General features: G+C 36.5%; 1 protein-coding gene across 1 annotated transcript in view; it reads left to right on the top strand.

Moving 5' to 3' along the window:
• DDR2 (discoidin domain receptor tyrosine kinase 2) overlaps positions 1–21,302 on the top strand; it is a 164,693-nt gene that overhangs the window by 123,562 nt on the left and 19,829 nt on the right. Inside the window, 8 exon segments of the mRNA XM_079136522.1 lie at positions 5,259–5,361; positions 6,819–7,050; positions 7,345–7,492; positions 7,865–7,970; positions 12,477–12,660; positions 16,600–16,843; positions 19,693–19,755; positions 20,871–21,001. Of these exon segments, the coding sequence (XP_078992648.1) occupies positions 5,259–5,361; positions 6,819–7,050; positions 7,345–7,492; positions 7,865–7,970; positions 12,477–12,660; positions 16,600–16,843; positions 19,693–19,755; positions 20,871–21,001 (1,211 nt within the window).

The raw sequence follows: 21,302 nt of genomic DNA on the forward strand, positions 1-21,302 counted from the left end.
TAGAATGAGCACCCATTCCCTTGCTGTCTTCTCTTATATATTTATTTGCTTACTGTTGTCTTCCTACCCTTGGATGTGTACGCTATGATAAACACACTTTGTTTTGTTCACTGCTGTATCCCCACAGTGTTTGACAATTTGTTGAATGAATCAATACATATGGGAATTAAAATAAGTCATGGGATTTGGAAACCAATAAGCAAGCAAGTATATGTATCATGCTGGGGTGGATGTGGAGACAGGACTGGTTTCACAAATAAAAACTTTGGTTTCAGAAGAGAGAGAAGGTGCAGGAGATCAACTCTCTAACTAATCTGCAGTGCTTCTCTCAGTGGCCTGGCACTCTGGAAGAATCAGCTTGCAGCAGGTTACTCTTTTGGTTAAAGTAGAGGGTACATTCTGGTGCATTGGTCCATCTTAGAATTTGAACACATAAATGTGACCCAAGTTAAATCCTTTTACTTAATAGTTGTGGGCCTTCTGTTGGTTTCCTCTTATATATTTTGGGAATAATATATTGTGTGTGCTCTGCCTGCCACATGCTAATATTGTAAAGTAAACAATAGGAAAGTACTTTGCAAATTGTTAAGAACTCTATTTTCAGAATCAAGATGGCAATTTGGGACACTATGACATGGATTAAAGCCAGAGGAAACAGGAATAGTCAGAAGCCTTGAATAGTCAGAAGTGGCCCCAGGAGGTCCCCTGACAGAGATATGCACCCAGGGGACAGTGGCAAAGGGGAAAAAAAGTTCTACTTTATTAGTAGCAGGGTGTAGGTCCTAAATGCCAATGCAAGTGTTCTGGTGAATTAGACTGGGACATGGAGCCTAGTAGGTTCAAGTCCTCCTGTGGGCTCTTCTTGCTCATCAAGTTCCCCTCGGTGCCAAGTAGAAGACTTTAGAACAACCAACAACATGAGTAATCAGAAGAAACATGGTAAGAACAGAGCAGAAGAGAGGGCTATTCATTTCTGAAATGTATAGTGACCTGATTCATTGTTAACCTTGTCCTCCCTCTCCCCCCCCCCACCCCATTTACTCTTCCCTTCAATTTCATTTCATTTCTCGGTTTGGAATTTGAGGTTATTGCTTCATTGCAAACAGTTCAGATTTTCACTTAAGTTTCAAGTAAAATAGATATTTATGGAATCTACCAACTCAGTTGGAGGAATTATACATTTGATGAGAATAAGTGATGTTACACCAGATTTCCATGTTCATTTCTTGATGCAAGTCCAACTTGGAAAATGTAGTGAATAGTGAATATAGAAGTGTTATAGTTGGGCATATGACCTTTATTTATATTTTTCTTGACTAAGCTGCCTGCATAAGGTTTTGCTCAACCACAGCATCTAGAAGTATTAGTCAAACAGTGGCCCAAAGCCATGGTTCCCTTTCCTAGGGTTAGATAAGACTCCTGGAGTTTTACTGTGTTTGATACAGGCAGAGGGATCCCTTGCCTTCAGTTCACCAGAGTTGCAGTGGATGGCCTTGTTTTCTAAGCTCATGATGTTTCTTAAGGACAGTAGTTATGCTGTTTTTGTGCTGAGTTCACATGAAATCCTTTTCCTTCAATATTTTGCTACCTCTCTAGGACCACTTCCAGGAAATGGGGCAATGGTATGTGTTAGTACTGTGATTTGCTTACTTCTGCCTACTTCCAACCTGGGGAAAGTCTCACCTTTCCCCTGTCACCTCAATCTAACTTTACAAGTTTGATGAAGGGAAAGTTTTCCTGGAAACCTTTTTATCATGATGATATTTATTTCTGTCCTGTAAACTTAAACCTCCATGGGCGTGAAGAAAAACACAAAGACCTGGTATCCTGTTTTGAAAAGGGAAGTGAAAAATTCACAAGTCAAAAATCTCAATATATTATGTTGCCCAAAGATTATTTTAAAAATAGATTAATTGAAATGTAATTGATATACAAGCTACACGTATTCAAAATGCACAATTTCATCCATTTTGATATATGTATAAACCTATGAAATCATTACCATAATCAAGAAAATGACCATATCTATCACCACTGAAAAGTTTCTTAGTGTCCCTTTGGTATTCTTCTGGTCACTCCTCCCTCTTCCAGGAAACCATTGATCTGCCTTTTATCACCATAAGCAGATGACCTGTTTTTCATCTCTAGAATTATATATGAATGGAAGTATACAATAAGGACCTTTTTGTCTCACTCTTTCACTCAGCATTGTTATTTTGAAATCCATCTATATTATAGCATGTGTCAATAGTACATTCTGTTTTAGTGTTGAATCGCAGGACTAGCACTAGTTGAAGCTAGTGAAGTAACTATGGTGGAAAATTCAGTCAGATTTTTAAAAAAATTATTATTGTGGCAAGAACCCTTCACAATTTTTAAGTGTAGCATACAGTAATGTTCACTATAGGCATGTTATACAGCAGATCTCTAGAATTTATTCATCTTTTAAATTTTTATTTATTTTTTATTGGTTCTTTGACATTTTTAGATACATAATATTTAGTTTCCACTGAATACAATATTTGTCCTTCTCTAACTGGCTTATTTCATTTAGCGTAAGTCCTCCAGGTTTATCTATGTTGTTGCAAATGATAATATTTCTGTCATTTTAAAGATTATATAATATTCTATTGTGTGTACATTCAGCATTTTCTTTTTCCATTCTCTGTCAATGTATGCTCAGTTTTTTGGTCATTATGAATAATGCTGCAATGAATATGGAACTGGAGGTAGCTCTTCAAGATCTTACTTTTGATTCTTTTGGCTATGTTACCTTGCAATGGTTAATTGTGATTGTCAACTTGACTGGATTTAGGAACACCTAGAAAACTGGAAAAGCATACTTCTGGGTGTGTCTGTGAGGGTGTGTCCAATGACGACTGGCATGTGGATCAGTGAACTAAGTGGGGAAAGAGCCACCCTGAATGTGGACAGCACCATCTAATAGGCTGAGGGCCCAAATGGAATGGAAAAAGCAGAAAATGGGGGAAAGTAGCACTTGATTTTATCCCACCCTTCCTGAGCAGGTGAATTTTTTACACTGCCACCAACTTTTGACATCAGACTCCAGGTTATTAAGTCTTTGAACATAAACTTGCACCAGGGACCTCTGGGGAATTTCAGGCTTTCAGTCTCTGGCTGGGGCTGCCATCTGCATCATTGGTCTTTCTTGCTCTGAGGCCTTCTGACTTTTTAGACTGAGCAGCTACTGGTTTTTCTGTCTCTCCAGCCTGCAGATGGCCATGTAGGACTATTTGGCCTCTGAAAGTGCAAGTCAATAATTCTAAAGTGCAATATAATAATTCTCTTCAGTTAATAAGTAGGTGTATATATATATCTATGTAGGTATATATATGTAGGTATATATATATACCTACTTATTATCTGAAGAGAATTATTATATTTATATATATTCCTGTGTTTTTGTGTATTCTTTGGTTCTGTTACTCTGGAGAACCCTGATTGATATATATTCTATAGGGGAATTGGTGGGTCATATAGTTTTGTTTTTAATTTATTGAGGAATCTCAATAAATTATGTTTTCCATAGTGGCTGCACCATTTTCATTCCCTGAAACAGTGTACATGGGTTTCATTTTTCCATATCCTCAACAAAACTTATTATCATTTATTTGTGTTGACATTAGCTTTTCTGACAAATCCCAAAGCTTGCCTTTTCACTTTGTTCATTGTTTGCTGTGCAGTGTTGTTTAGTTTGATGTGGTTTGCATATTTTTGTTTTTGTACCTTGTGCTTTTGGTGTTTGCTTAAGAAATTATTATCTAAATCACTGTCATGTTTTCTTACATAAGTTTTAATTTTGGTTTTGCACTGAGTTTTTCATCCAGTTGAGTTGATTTTTGTATTTAAGACAAGGGTCCAATTCATTCTTTTGCATATGGGTATACAATTTTCCCAGAATGGTAAGATTCTTCTTTCTCTTTTTGACACTCTTGTTGAACATTGATTGACTTTACATGTGTGAGTTTATTTCTGGTATCTCTCTTCTGTTTTGTTGGTCAATATATCTGTTTTTATTTGAGAATAATACTGTTGTAATACTGTGACTTTGCAATATATTTTGAAAACTTAGAATGTGATATCTCCAGTTTTGTTCTTCTCTTCCAAGATTGCTTTGATTACTTAAGGTCGTTTATGTTTTCATATGTATGAATCTTAGGATTTTTAAATTTCTATAAAAATACCATTGGAATTTTTGAAAGGACTCAGTTCTGAATTTTTTAAATTATTGCTCCCATCTCATAATGAGTTCTATTTTGCTGCTTATTTACATACCTGGTGATTTTTATTGTTATTATTATTGTATGAGGCATAAACTTTAAAATCGCTTTCTATTTGAAATTCAGATTTAATTAGGTATCTTACCTGGAAGTACTATATCCTGAGAACTTCAATTCTTTTGAACTCTCTGGACCCTTATTTTATCTCTTGAACTCAGGGAATTCTGTAGGCTCTTTCTGACTTCACACTCATTGTGTGGTAGCTGGATACTCTCAGGGAAGTAAGTTGCTCAGTTCCAGGGCTCATCTTTGTTTCCCATCCCTCCGAGATTGCTATCCATTGTTACCTGATATAATATTATCTGAAAGCCAGTTTCCCATATAGTTAGTTAGTCCTTTCTGGTTCTTTCATACAGCAGTGTAAATCTGGTGTCTGTTACTGTAGCTTGGGTTAAAGTAGAAGTTCATCCCCAGAGATTTAGCCAGGGGTCAAACATGATGCTAATGTTGGCCAAAAATACACATTCAATCCCTTCTTAGGAGAGTTTGTAAGTTTGCTTCATGTTTCATGCAACTGGCTACCTGGACAAAAAGGAATGTTATGAATTTCAGGGTACCCGATGATTTCATAAGTAGTGGAAGATCACTACTATTGGGAAATTGATTAGAAATGCACATCTACTAATAAGGAAATAAGTAAGAGTGGGTCAGTGAGGTTATTACTAAATAAAGGAATAAATTAGTGCATTACATCATATTACATCACTTAACAGAGTTTGGACTAAAAGATAAGTTTGGCTTAGAATCAAATGTTGAAAGTCAAAGTGGTATTTAGATTCAGGGCTAGAAAGAAAAGTCTGATAGTCAGGGTGGTCAAACTGGGGTCATAGAGGAATTGAGGAGGATTTAGTTTCTTTTTATTCCATGTTAATAATCAGTTATAGTCTTTTTGAGGGGCTCTTGAAATAAAAATGAAAGCATGTCCTCTCTCCTTTTCTTTGATTTCTCTTGGTCCAGCTATATGCAGGTATCCTCTGGGCATGTCAGGAGGTCACATTCCTGATGAGGACATCACAGCTTCCAGTCAATGGTCAGAGTCCACAGCTGCCAAATATGGAAGGTGAGGATGGCTGTATTAAGAAGTTTGAATTCTGAGTAGTTAAATTTCCTGGACACACAATCCTGACTCAAATAGCTGGGGAAGATTGGTGATGCTGGGGAGAGCTGGTGAGAACAGAAGAAAGGCACCAAGTGGGCCTGTCCTACTATGCATGTTTTTAAGAACAGAGTTCAGAGCTTGGCTACATGTGCTGGTCTGGCAACTTCATTCCAACCACAGAGGCCCCAGAACCATACCACCTACAGTGAATGGGTTCATTGACATGTGGTCAGTTTGCTTACCTGGCCTTTTCACTATGAGCTACTGCAGGAGGGAGATCAAAGCAGCAGATGTGGGAAAGTGCAGATTATATGGGACACTGGGAGTAAGAAGGCATCCTTCTGAGATGATGTCTGTGAAATTCCAATCACTCTGTAAACAATCAAGGACTTAACCAGACTTTGAGTCCTCCAACAAGTTCTTTCCCTCTCTCAAGGAAATCACACATAGTAGGGCCATCCTCATCCATAAACAGGGTGTTATAGGTGTCTTGTAACAAAGATTCAGGTGTCCTATAAATCAATAAACTCCCAATTCAGAAGGTGCTCTGTGAGTCAGGACCTATTTCTCCCCTTGGAACCTAATTCTTGGGTGTAAAATATTGATTTTATTAAAATGGAATTGCCCAAAAGGAAAGATAAATCTTCCCCATAATATTTATCTTGGCTGTGTGAAAGATGACAGCGATGGTAGTGGGGTTAGCAGGGAACAATGTTGAGTTGGGGTAACATCTGTGAGAAAAGAGAGCATTCAGGAAAGAGAGAAAGTGGTAAAGAGGTCCCCAAGGTAAACTTTATACTGATTTCACAATTTTGTTTAGTGGTAGCTCACCCTGGAGATAATAAAACGAAACCAGATTACTACTCCCTTGTCATGCTCTTATTCCTCACCCTCACTATGGATTTCCATGGTTTTTGCTGGGTGTCCATGCCCATCCTGCTGGTTAAAATTCTACCGCATTGCAGCCCACACTGGAGATCCTACTGCCCCTCCCTCTCACTCCCATAACTTGATATCCAAGCCAGGACTGGCTAATTTTATTAGTCTGAATCTGAAAAGAAATGGGAGGATGGGATGGTGAAATGATTCCATAGGGTAACAGAGGACGGAAATGATTTCATTTTCCTGAAAGCTTCCAAACTGAGATGGAAAGTAAAGGCTACATGTAATCTGAAGGCCTTAAACTCCCTTGTGGTGATTCTCCTGGGTTTCATGGTGCTTCAAATAGAGAAAACTGAGCCCAAATGAGAATGGTTGGGGGCAATCAGACTGATGGGAAGAACCCAGATGTCTGTCTAGACTGGACTTCCAGGTTGCTCTCTCCTTTCAGGACAGAAGAGCTGTTTTTTTGTGTGAATTGGTAAACAACTTTATGGTTTCATAGTTGCTCTCTCTTTCCCCAATTCTTGCCTTCCAAGGCTGGACTCAGAAGAAGGAGATGGAGCCTGGTGCCCTGAGATTCCAGTGGAACCTGATGACCTGAAGGAATTTCTGCAGATTGATTTACACACCCTACACTTTATCACTCTTGTGGGGACCCAGGGGCGCCATGCAGGGGGTCATGGCATTGAGTTTGCACCCATGTACAAGATCAATTATAGTCGGGATGGCACTCGCTGGATTTCTTGGCGGAATCGACATGGGAAACAGGTAGGAAGAAGAGATGTCCACACCCTGGTGTGTCTGCAGACAACAATTTGACTTAGGATAGAAGAAGAATGACAAAGGCTGTCTGTGCACATATGTGTCTACAGATCTGGCATGCCCTTTTAAATGGGACCTAGGGAGAAGGAGGTTTCACAGGGAGGATGATCAAGCCTGTTGAGAAAGCTGAATGAATATATTCTCTTCCTTGAATTAAATGAGAGGGCCCATCAAAAGGGTGAAGAAACGTGAACATGATTTTATACCATCTTTTCACTTTCTCTCTTTCTCTCTCTTCAGGTGCTAGATGGAAATAGTAATCCATATGACATTTTCCTGAAGGACTTGGAGCCACCCATCGTAGCTAGATTTGTTCGCTTCATTCCAGTCACTGACCACTCCATGAATGTTTGCATGAGGGTGGAACTTTATGGCTGTGTCTGGCTAGGTAGGTCTCTCGCACAGGAATTTTAGAGACTCCATGGAAAACCCTAACCCCTGGGGAAAAAAGTCAATCGAATCAGAAAGGAATGGGACCAGTTACTCCCAGAAGGATGTGATTTCCTCTTGATTAGAGAAGGAGCAGGATTCATCAACCCGTGGCTTGGTGCCACACATCTGGAATAACATATTCAAAGTCATTCTGCTGACTGCCACCAAGGAATGCTTTTCAGTAGTGCTCCCTGTTTGCCCAAATAGAGCCCATGGGACACATTGCACAAAATTGCACCCTTGAAGCTCATGTAGTTCCCTGGGGTAGTTGGTCTGAGGAGTAGGCACATCTTCCCAAAGACACTGACAACTCTGTTTCCTTTGGCAGATGGCTTGGTGTCTTACAATGCTCCAGCTGGGCAGCAGTTTGTACTCCCTGGAGGCTCCATCATTTATCTGAATGATTCTGTCTATGACGGAGCTGTTGGGTACAGGTAAATTCTGGGAAGCTTTGATCATCAGAATGGGAAAATGACCACCAGGGGTTAAGAATAACATTTTATCATGACTTTTCATCAGTAATAAATCAACCCAACAAACTGAGTATTTATTTAGCCCCTATACTATACATGGTGAGGTGATTTAGGTGAAATAAACCATGTGGTTTTTATTTACAATGAACTTAAAGCCTTCTTTGGGAAGACAAACCACTCAGAAAACAACAGTAAATTACACAAAGCAAGGCTAAACTTTGTGGTATGACTTTAAAGTGTGGTAGCCATATTTTTGGCTCAGAAAACTGGTAGCCATATTTTTGACTCAGAAAACAAGGCATCTGTTCTGACACAAATATTGGTCTAGCTGTGACTACAAAGGGCCAGAAGAATTTAAATAAGCATAATAAATTGGGGCAGTCAAGAAGTTCACAAAGAATGGACTTCATATATAAATATAAGTCTTTTAGAATTTGTGTAAATTAGTAAGACAATAGGCAAAGAACATTTCTAGGATGAGATGAGAATTGAAGCAGGCTAAGGTAGAGGGAAGAGAGCAGAGGAAACGGGGCTGAGGACAAGAATGGTCTGTGTATGGTAGAAGTTGAAAGCTGCAAAAGACCAACAGAGCCCCCTGAAATGGATTAATAGAGAGAAATATCATCAAATAAGTAAGAATTTAGAGGTAGATAAGAGATGTTCCTACTTATCCCACTTCATTCTGAGCTTTATCGTTCTTCTAGCCTATCCCAACAATTTTCTCTCTTATCTGCAATGATTGAGACTGGGAGAGATCATGGGGATTTCTAGATGTTGAGAGAGGGAGATATTAGTGAGTCTCAGGAAGGGGGGTATGGAATTACAGCATTTCCATTAGCTTAGGTGTAGAGAATAAATGATCGCCCCTAGCTGTCATCCTCTGGGTGAAGTCCTGATTCATCCAGTCTTCTCTTCCTAGTCACTTCCTTTTCACTTTCTTAGTCATGGTTCTTTCCAATTTGCTTAAACTGTCTTGGCATCATTTCACTCAGCACAAGCCAGCCAGCAAACACTCAAGTCATAGAGGAAACCAGAGATCAATTGAATTCAGTTTAGTTTAATCAGTCTGTGCTAATCCACTGTTACTATATGGAAGGAATTTGGTTAGGCATTGTAAAGGCAAAGAAGTCATTGCTCTTACCTTGAAGGTACTCACAGTTTGAAATGAAGGCTACACGAAGATACAAGTTAGTATGATGCAAGCATATGAATAAGAGATATTCTATTAACACTTTGAGGTTCCAAGGAAAGAGTAAGCTGCACAGTATTGGGAGTGAAAAATTCCTGGATGCCCCATGTTTTAAATTATTTGTTCCTTTTTATGGTTAAATAAATAAAAATACATAAGAAAAGCATTTCGTAAAGGTACAGTGCTATATATGTGTAAGTTATTATCTTATTGGAGGACCATAAAGATAAGTTGGAATTGATAAGACCTGAAATGGGCTCCAAACAATGGATAGAACTTCGATAGGTAGAGAATCCTGAAATGGCATTTAGGTTGAGAGAACACATGTGGAAAAAGAACATTGGTTGTAAATTTTAGAAGAATATTTGTGAAAAAAGAACAGTTTAGTTAACTGTAGGCCATATTTATATAGCAAGTAGTAGATGAGAAGTATAATAATGATTATGCCTATTTTGGAGGGATTTGAATGTCAGGGCCAGGAGGAACAAGAGAAGGAGAAGAAAGAGGAGAGGAAGGAAGAGGAGGAGGAGAGGAGGAGGAGGAAGAGGAGGAGGAGGAGTAGTAATAGCTGTTCTTAACATCATTATCCATATGATGAGCCAGTAAACACTTTTAAAGCTGGGGAACATGATTGCTGTGCTTTAGAGAAATTAATCAAACAGTGCTCAAAGATTGAATTTGAATAAAATGAAAAATTCCCTAACTTCCTAACTTCCAATTTTGTCGGGTAAAATAATTAATGGTTAAGGCCGAATGGTGACCTTGGGGATGGGACTAAGGATCAGATATTCTTCTATGGGACATTGGCAACCTGATTGGAAGCAAGGGAAGAGACAGTACAGTGAAAAAAAGAGATGAAGCATGACAATCTACGTGACTGAAACAATGGAACTGACATTTATTCATTCAACAAACACATTTTGAGGGTTTAATATGGACACACAGTGACTGTGAAAGAGAAGTACAACTGACGGAAATGGAAACTTGGATGAAATATTTAGTTTAATAGGGAATAAGGATGCATTTAGTTTGGGATATAAGTTGAAGGGACAATCAAAACATTCAAATGAAGAAATAAGAAAGGTAGTTGAAACTGTAGCTATAGACCCCAGAGGAAATATAATTATAGAAATTTAAACACTAATAACTGAGATAATGACATATCTGATTGGGATGTGGCTGAGGAAATCCAAGATACCTAGATAAGGGTCTCAGGAAATAGACTTGTTATGGATAAAAGACATAAAATTACATAACATCTGTTGAAAGGCATTTTTGAACTTCATCATTCTGTTAATGTTTCATTTTCTTGTAAGCTGAGCTGAGCTGTTGGATAAAATAATTTTATTCTTAATTCTGAACCTGCCATCATAATGAGTTTGGAATTATAGTGTTCAATTCATTTGTTGTCAAACCCCTTTTGACCCTGTCCATCTACATTGCCTCTGGTTACTACATTTTTGTATCATATATGTTTGTCCAGATACAGTTGTAATAGATATTAAAGATGATATCTTTATCTAGATTGATGGAGAGTATGACCTGCCTACCATCATGCAGCCCACTTTAAAACAGAAGCAGCATGAACGCCTCTCCATAAATATGTATAATATATATATATATATATATATTTAATGTTTCTTTAGTCTTGTTTGTGTTGTACCAAATTGAATGGATTACTTTTTGGTAAAGTTCTTATAGTACTTATCTTCTAAATTTAAGGACTATGTCAAAAGAAAAAAATACACACAAGTCAATGGAGAATAAAATCAGATGATTATTTCCTTAATTCTATAGGAAATAGAGATAAGCATGGACAATTGGCTGAGATAATTTTAAAATAAATGGGTTATTATCCAATCCAGTTAGTGATTGGAACTAACTTAAAGACAGATGTTTTTAAAAAGTTGTAAAACAACTTTTAATTTAAAAAAATTATGAGTAATATATGCTCATTGTAGAAAATTTTAATACAATATAAAGTTAACTTAGAAAGTTTTTTTCTGTATTCTCCACTTAATTTTGATTTTGGAGAACTAAATAATCATTCCTCTTAAGTTGTGTTGCTTCTATTAAAACTTTCATGAGATTTATTTTTCTGGGGACAATGGGAACTACATTTATCACAAGTAAATTTATGTTCTCCTAGCCTTCTAATCTGTAGAGAGAAGAAGATGGCAAAACCTTGGAAGGGAGATTCAGGCCACTGTGGATAAGGCCAGTCAGATTTTATAATTTGCCAAACATTATCATTGAATAAGTATAGTTTAAAATGTATGCACAAACCCTGGCACAATCCATCTTAATTTTTTTTTCACAAATTTTACATACTATTTGTTCTGGCTAGAAACTTCAGAGTCACATCCAATATTGCTTGAAAATGACTATTACAATCTCTTCTTTTGAGAAACTCCTGACATATCTCCCAGAGTTTGAGGAAAGACACATTTCACATGATGAGTTCTTACTCTGTCTCTCCATAAAAGGAAGGAAGGAGGCCTTTTTATGTCTTACACATAGTCAAATTATATAAAATATACTCATGTCCCATCCAGCAGTCAGACTAACTCAGCTACTCAAAACAAAGCCTCATACTCAAAAGTAGAAAAGGCTACTAAGCTCAAAAACAAAATTACTGAGACTCTCATGAAATCATACATTTTCCTCCATATGTCTAGTATTCTACATATTACTTAAAATTAAATATAAATTAGTATTTAAATTTAGTAGAGATGACTTTTTTCCCCCCTTGGTTTAAATTGGGTTGTTGGAGATGTGAGGTATAAGAAGACATGATTGGCTTCTTTGAAATTAATTCACTGATAATGACAATACAGTCAACAGAGAGTCAGAAAAATTTCTAACAAGCTTTGGGCATATTTATTTAGTGTTGGGACAAGTGCTGCTATATACTGTATTCATTCATTCATTCACTCATTAATAATTCTTCAAGTACATTTGATAATATTGAGTCTATATATCAACATTATATTCAGTATATAAGAATAGATTATAGAAAGTTTTTCATATAAAATGTTGTTTAAAACTTTTGCTATTAAAGAGGTAAGCATTGCATTTTGTGAAATTCATTTATATGAAACTCTTAATTTTCCATTGATGCCAAGATAAATGAATCATTACTGCAAAAAAATTTGAGTTTTTATAATCCTTCAATGATTAATCAGTTTTCAAAAAAACTCAGAATGAAGCAACTGGGTGAAAACTCTTCCATAAAGGTGTGATTAACTCCTTTCCTTCACCTTTCTTGATCTGAGCAGCATGACTGAAGGACTGGGCCAGTTGACAGATGGGGTGTCTGGCCTGGATGATTTCACCCAGACCCATGAATACCATGTGTGGCCGGGCTATGACTACGTGGGCTGGCGGAATGAGAGTGCCACCAATGGCTACATTGAGATCATGTTTGAATTTGACCGCATCAGGAATTTCACTACCATGAAGGTCAGTGGAGTTAAGTATGGTGGAACTTCTTGCAGGAGGGTAAAATCACAGTGTGGAAGAGAAAAGACATGCTAGAAGGAACCCTTAGCTGGTGCCAGCAAAACTGGATTCAAATACATATTCCATTAGTAACTAGTTATATGCATTTCAAAATTAGTTTATTTCTAAGGCCTTATTTTAAATTTGTAAGTTCTATAAGGATTAAACTAGGACAGTAGTTCTCAATGCCTTCCTCTCTTCCTCCCTCCCTCCCTCCTACCCACCCTTCCTTCCTTCCTTCCTTCCTTCCTTCCTTCCTTCCTTCCTTCCTTCCTTCCTTCCTTCCTTCCTTCCTTCTAGCAACATTGGAGCCAATGTATCTATTTCATTAGGCACAGCAGCTATTTTATCAACTTATTACTGTAGTTGACTTATACTTCTGGACTTGGCAGAGCAGTTAAGAGAAAATTGGTCTCACCATCATGTACATCCACAAAATTGGGGTCCTAATTAGAATAAGATATATTCAATTATTATATCAGAAATCCACAAAAAAAGAGAATAGATGTGATTGGATGGAAACTAAAGGTTTTCAAAAGATCTAAAGACTGGGTATGTGATATACCACAGTAAATTCAGACACTTGGGAAGAGCTGGGGGAGGAGAAGACCCAAGTTCTGTTTTCAGAAGCAGGATCTCATGGGAGAGCCCAACCTTGGTGTTAGAGTTGAGGACATGTCTGTTAATAAAATTATGTGTTTCCTGATACTTAGCTCAAATAATTATTTTCCTTTTCTCTTACTCCATCCCAAGTCTGTTTCAGAAAGAAAGGAATGGAAGGCAAGAAAAGTTCATGCAAAAAGTGACCAGATTGGATGTTAAACCTGAATTCTAAGCTTGAGGAAAACTAGGACTCAGGAGTATGGAGGAAAGTCATTTTGGTGGATTAAGAAAGAAGTTGCAGGATCTCATGTGGTGTTACTGGTTTATGAAGGAACATGAGGGGATCTCAGAATAAGCCTTGAGGAAAAAAGTGGGCAAACACATTTGCCCTCACACATAGATGCCCTCTTTCTCCCCATTAATAGTTGGGTGCAGGTTATCAATGAACAAAATTGGTCTATTGCCTCTATTTGTACTCAGTCTTCAGCTTTAATATTTGTTTCCTAAATTTATCCATTTTTCTGTTTATTATTATCAATTATACATGGCACTATTCAGGTTCTGAATGTAAACAGTTGAATAATAAATCTCTATCCTGAAACGCAGTGCAGTTTGGTGGGAGAGGCAATATTTATTTGCAGGAGATGATGTAGGCTGACACGGATCCAGAAGAAGGAAATGTGTGTTATCATTAAGGGTTTCTAGTAATGCAAAACTTGCTATTCCTTATACAAACTAGGTTTCCAAAAGAAAAATCCATGTTTTTTACATAACTCCCAGGTGTTAATATGATAATATCTCCCAATTAGATGAACAGGTATTAGTTAAATTAATGAACATTAAGGATGAGAACAGAAGAATCAACACATGCCCTATCTGCTAGGTTATTATTCAAGGATAGCTCTTTGGCAGTTGTAAAACACAAGTGTGTGTGACTATGTGTAACACATTATTCTTCACAGAATTTTTTTGTTTTTTAGGGGGGAAAAAAGGAAGAAGGAAATATGCATAGCAACAAAAATGCTTTAAAAGAAAACTTATTTGTAGTCCTAAATAATGTATATATCCATATGTACCTTTGGACATGTATATACATTCACACATATATACAATTGAGAAAATACCTAGTATAATAAGTGATGAAATTATTTTTATACTCTCCATAAAGTTATACTGTTTAGTCAATAGATATTGATTTTCTAGAATCCCAACAACTTAACACAGGTCAAAATTACTCAAGAACTTAAATAGCAATAAGAAGGTGACAGAAATATCAATGGAGCTGATTCAGGGCAGTCTTCTGAAAGCCAAACAGATCTCATAGCTATTTTAATTTTTCTGAGGTAAATCAAAAAAGATCGCTCTCAGGGAGTTTCTAGAGACTGGTTTTTGTTTCCTAGGCAAATTACTACACATTTCTCACTTTGAAGTATAGTTAAACTATACCATGAAGATATATTAATGTTTTCTACTGTCATGTACAACTAATTAGAACAAATAAAAAATAAAAAAGATATATTAGAGCATTTTTAAATGTATTGTTTATTAAACAAATATGTAAAACTATATGGGAATGAAATCCTATGCTATTCACTTGCATTCCAGGAGATTCCAAGACATCTGTAGAAGAGATTATTACCATCCCCACAGGGCACTTGTCCAACACTTTGCAGATTTCAAAACATGAAAAATCTGTTGAAGCTATAGATGTTATTTCTTTGATTTTTTTCTTAGTCTTACTCCATTGACCTATGTTCAAAAAACTGGAACGGTTAACTCACTTCAAGGAAGGTATTAATATGTTTTTATCAGTAAAACATTTGGAAAAATTCCAAATGGAAAAGTTAAGAAGATATGCTACATTTCTCTGTGGCATAATAAGTGGAAAGAACATTAGACCAGGCAGAGTAAGTGGAAAGAGCACTAGACCAGGCAGAGTAAGTGGAAAAAGCACTGGCTCATAGGCAAGTCAAACCTCTCTGAGTACCAGTGTCTCATTGGTAAGTAAAGAATTAGACTAGATTTTTTTTTTTTTTTTTTTTTTTTGGGCAGTACTGGGGATTGAACCCAGGGCCTTAGTGCTTGTGAGGCAAGCATTCTACCAACTGAGCTATCTCCCCAGCCCTAGGCTAGATTATTTTTGCAATCTCTAGTAGCTCTACATTCTGTTCTTAGAGAATCTCTGGTCTGGTCTTCAGTTTTTAAATTTCTATCATTACTGATCTTTCAATTAAAAATAAATTATGCAGTATAGTCCTATATTGATGGTCTAGAAACCAGAGGAGGGTATTAAAGACAATTAAAGGGTTACAACTCAGGGCCTATGCAACATATTAAAATAGAAACAGAAAACATTTTCTGTGAATGACAATTATGTCTTTCCAATGCATGAAATCCTTAAATTCAATGGATAGTGCCCAGCAAAGATCCATTTTCCACATAAGATTGAGTCAGAGGAAGCGTTACTGAAGTACCATGAGGGACTTGAATTGGTTACAAATATATACACTTCATTTTTGCGGGTTGTTAAACACAACAATGTGCTATAGATGGACTGTCGTGGAATCTCTGCTCTGCATGGCCTTAACAATTATATAAATAACTGGTGCAATCATGACATTGGACAAGAGGATACCAATTAACTCCAACAGACCTTTTTTTTAAATCTCAACAATTACCTATGAGAAAGATGACTGCATAAGAATGACTTAAACTGAATTTAATTAAAAGAGATGATTAAGTCTGTGTCTCTGACTGAAAAATGCTGATACATGGGTCTTGAAATAAGATATCCAAAAAGATGAAATTGTATTGGTTTGTATATTGTGTTCTTTCTTACCTAGCCTTGTCAAAAAGGAGTACTCTGGCTTTGAAAGGAAGTAGGATGGCAGTCTACCTCATGCCTAGTTCAGAATGGCTCAAATATGGATAGATAGAAATTGTGGTTGAGAGGGTTTTTGATTTAAAAGAGTTCAGGGCAAACAAGAGCCTGGGAGGATGGTGGTTCATCATTTATCAAATGAGGATATTGCAGTTCAACAACATGAAATGAGGCATATAGTTGCGTAGAGGTAACTGGGGTTGCATCACAGGTTTTATAAGGCCTGATCATTGTATCATTGTCACTATGAAGTCCCTAGAAGAGAAAATGCAGAAGTCTGTGGATCACCAGCTATTTACCAAGAGTGATGCTCAAAGAAACAGGCAGGTCTAGGATTTTACTGGGTTCGTTTGCACCATGTTCCCATGTGACCCAGCTGGCCCAACCTGTCACTCACATGCTTCTTCCTTTGTCAGGTCCACTGCAACAACATGTTTGCTAAAGGTGTGAAGATCTTTAAGGAGGTACAGTGCTACTTCCGTTCTGAAGCTAATGAGTGGGAACCTAATGCTGTCTCCTTCCCTCTTGTCCTGGATGATGTCAACCCCAGTGCTCGCTTTGTCACAGTGCCTCTCCACCACCGAATGGCCAGTGCCATCAAATGCCAATACCATTTTGCTGACACCTGGATGATGTTCAGTGAGATCACTTTCCAATCAGGTAAGAAGCTTGAGGCCCACAGGGAAGTTGGAGCGGGGTGATTAAGGTGGAAGGCATATATCTAGGCTTCCACTGGCATGTCTCTGGAATATCAGGGCTGTATAGGTGGTTTCTTATTGATGGAATGCTTTGTGTGAGTAGGTTTATTTATGGAGGGTTAGGGATGAAAATGGAAGTGAACAGAATATTTACTTGACTCTTCTTCCTTACACATTTATCTAGAAGAGATGTGTGGTAAAGAATTTTAAAATGATGACACAGTTTGTCAAAAACTAAACAAATTAAGACTTAAGATGACCCCAGCACCGCAAAAAAAAAAAAAAAAAAAAAAAAAAAAACTTTAGATGAAGCACACCTAAGTACTATTATTCAAATAAAAATCTATTATACATGAAAGTAAAAAAAAGTATCACTTAACTTTACTGTCAATATTTTGCCATTCTTGTTCAGTCTAGTTCTTTTTTTTTTCTGTAGTATTTTAAAGCAAATCTGAAACATTATTTGATTTTACTATTAACAGTTTTATAATACATCTAAGAAAATAACAATATCTTCATAGGCATAATATCCTCATAAAAACTCAAATATTTATTAATAAATAAATCCTTACTATCACCTAATATAGTATCCATAAATATTTATTAGTAAATAATTCTTAATATCACCTAATATCCTATCCATATTCAAGTATCTATGATTATCTAATAATTCCTTACTATTATTGTCTTGTTTGACTCATGATCCAAATAAGGTCCTCTTGATTTATTTCGTTTGTTATCTCTTCTAGATGTCCCTTGAGTCTAAAACAGTACCCCCTTTATTTAAAAACAATCATTTTGGTTTGATTGCTTTCTGTGGTATTATTTCATGTGAACCTCTATTCTCTGTCATGTCTATAAATTAGAAGCTTGTACCTCTATAGGCTAATTTGATTTGAGTTCAATATTTATTGTGTATTTTACGTTAAATCTCATCATTGGTATGTAATACTGGATTCCATCACTTTTAGTCATAATAAGAGTGATTTGTGGTTTCATATCTTTATCTCTACATGAGAAAGTTCCTTCTGAGCTTTTACTCAGGTTTTGACCTGCATTTATAAGCCCTGCCTGAATAATTTACTTATAATTATTATATAATTATAATTATTATATAATTATAATTATATAATTATACTAATATAATTACTACATGTTTATAATCATTATAAAATTATAATTATTATAAAATAATTAACTACTATTTCTTATTGTTTCTACATTTTATAATTTAATGGTGCTAAATTTCTGCTGAATTTCCTCATGAATTGTTTATTCAGAAAGATAGTTCACATTGGAAGGGCAAGATACATAGTTAATTTTCCCCTTTAATTGTCTCTTTTCAGAGTAATGAGTTAGATATCTTTGCAACCTTCAATGGTATCTAATGAGTTTGTTTTTCACCCTTTTATATCATGATACACTCATGACTTTTTATAAATTCAATGTTCAATCAGTTGCAATTTTAATCCTTTTGATGCTTAAGTTGTTCTATCTTTAACCAGAGCCTGCATTTTAAGCTGGCTCTGTGTTCCTTGGATCTGACTCTATAAGCCTTTGATAACTTTCCTGTTTTCTGAGAGAACAAGATATACCAAGGAGCACATACTACTCCAGACATAGAATCAACCATATCCTCAATAAATTTTGATTCTTTAGAAGAGAATGATAGAGGCTACAAACTGGGCAATAAGAACACTCATTACTATTAGTTTGTCATTGCTTGTATTTGTTTTCAGTGGAAAAAGTGAGACAATGTGTATATTTTCTAAAGTTAAAAAAATTATGATTTTACATTGCTACTTCCAGTTCGGATTAAAAAATGAACAGAAACCAACCTGCTCAAAAACAGTGCCACTTATACTCTGTTAACTGGGGGACAAATAGATTCCCATCTATCCTCAGGGATTCCTTTGGCACAGTAATTGGTAAACATCTTATTTTGACTGATTGTAGCAATGGACTATGGATTTTGGCTCTTGGGACATCGTGATCTTTAAATTCAATGCCATTAGTTTTCACTGGAGACTGAAGACTCAATTCAGAATGCACATGTCAATGTCAGATATCTTCATTTTAAGGTTAAGAAGAAGAAAAATTAAAATTTTTGAAAGGAATGTCTCTTAGATGAGACATGTATATTCTAATTCTTAACCCCCTTGATTAGACAAATCAGAGGGAAAAATTAGTTGCCAACATCTACCTGGCAAATACACTTTTTGGAGCCTAGTCTCAGAAGCTGCAGCATCATAGCGAAGGACACTCTGATGTCAATATTTTCTCTCTAAGGATTAACGAAGTCTTAATTTATAAGATAAAGACTTTGGGAAATGAAGCATATTGGAAAACCTTTTATGGAGCTATTTCATTTTCATGAAGGAAAGAACTTCTTTGCACTATGTCCACTTACCCATTCTCTCCTACATTTTGCTGAATTTGAGTCCTCCTCCTGTGCATATTTTATGATAATGTGTGCTCTATAAACCTCTTAACTTTTTGTATTTCAAGACCTATTATGTAATATTTGAAACTAAAATTTTACAAAAGAAAGGTTGTCCTTACTTGATAAATGTTATGTTTTTATTTGATGTGTTTATGATTTCATTTTATATTGTTTTTAAATGGCATATAGGAGTTGTACATATTTATTGGGTACAGTGTGGTATTTTGATACATGCACTCATTTGTGTAATAATTAAATAAAGGTATTTTCATTAAATTGATTTCACAATGTGCCAGGTCTCAACCATCAGATAAACCACTACCTGACTATCTTCTCCACAGCTCTGACTCATTTTTATTTCGTAACAGATGCGGCAATGTACAACAACTCTGGAGCCCTGCCCACCTCTCCTATGGCACCAACAACCTATGGTATGTGTGATTCCTAATTATAAAAATTAAATTGAAGTCACCTCCTGGAGGATGAAGAAGGGTGGAGATTTGCAAAGGCCTGACTGTGTGGGAGGCTTGATACCAGGTGGCTTTGGATGAAGAGTAGCCCTTGAAAGGTAGGACAGTCTACCTTCAAAGCTGAGGGTTCAAACTTACTCTCTTCACTGCTCATTCATGTGATTCTTTAGCTTAAGAGAGGCAGAATCTAGAGTGTTCCAACTGCTCCATGAAAGTTTGAGAACTCTGGGGCAGAAATAGAGAGAGGGCTATTCTTAAGTGAGACCCATGGTCAATAAATAGGAAGAACTCTATGAAACTAAATACTGGTCTCTTAAGTTGAAGGTAAATATGCAAAAGTGCATTCTTTGCTTCAGACAGTCATTAACCATAGCAGCCAGCAACCTGGGAAATATGTTTGATTGAATGTTTCTTTGGAAACATCTCAGCTATCTTGGCCTATTGCAAAGAATGAGGAGAGTGTTACTTTATATTAGGTAGAGGGGAGTGAAGGGAGGAGGAGGTGTATGGGAGAAGGAATGATAGTAGAGTGAAACAGACACTATTACCTCATGTACATGTATGAATGACTGATGTGATCCTGCAATATGTATAATTAGAAGGATGAGAGATTACACTCTATTTATGCATGATCTATCAAATTATATAAATGTATTCTACTGTCATGTACAACTAATTAGAACAAATAAATTTAAAAATTAAAAAGAAAAGAATGAGGAGAGTAAAATCAGTTCCTCACTTGTTTTTCATGGGGTATGATTAGATATAGGCCACGAGAATATAGGGATAAATTTGAGGAAGAATGGGAAAGCTCTTCCCATTGGATAAAGTCTTAAGACATAGAAAAAGGGAGGCTACTGTCTCATGAAGGGATATTGCAAGAGATAGAAAGCAAAGTAATAAAACAGTAGCAAGATCAAGAATAAGCAGAAATGTTAAGGTAGAATCTTCTGGAATTATCCTGAAAGAACAGGGTTCAAACCTCTTCCCCCAACAACCCCATCCCCGTCCAGTCCTCATGCTTTTATTTGCCCTGAAAAATGATTATATTCTCTACTTTTTCTTCCTGTCTGCAGATCCAATGCTCAAAGTCGATGATAGTAACACACGTATCCTGATTGGCTGCTTGGTGGCCATCATTTTCATCCTCCTGGCCATTATTGTCATTATCTTGTGGAGACAGTTCTGGCAGAAAATGCTGGAGAAGGTGAGGAGGTACATAACAGGCATGGAACAGGAGGTTGTGCTGCCCTTTCCTAAGCTGTTATTTCCCCAGGAGTAAAAGGGAGTAATCTTACAAGAGTGTACAATGAAAAAGAAGTCATCGGAGTCTACTAAAACCTATAGAAATTTGGGAACTAGTTGCTGAAAGGAACCAGAAAAGAATTAGCTAAGTTCATTTTCTCATTTTTAGAGTGAAGATTTTGGAGTCTCCCTAGAAGTCTCAGAAAATGCTTCCTAATATATTAAATTCCTGCTGGGTATTCCCATGAAAATTCTGATTCCCT

The sequence above is a fragment of the Sciurus vulgaris genome (assembly GCF_902686455.1).
Source record: "Sciurus vulgaris genome assembly, chromosome: 1".
Taxonomy (NCBI): Eukaryota; Metazoa; Chordata; class Mammalia; order Rodentia; family Sciuridae; genus Sciurus; species Sciurus vulgaris.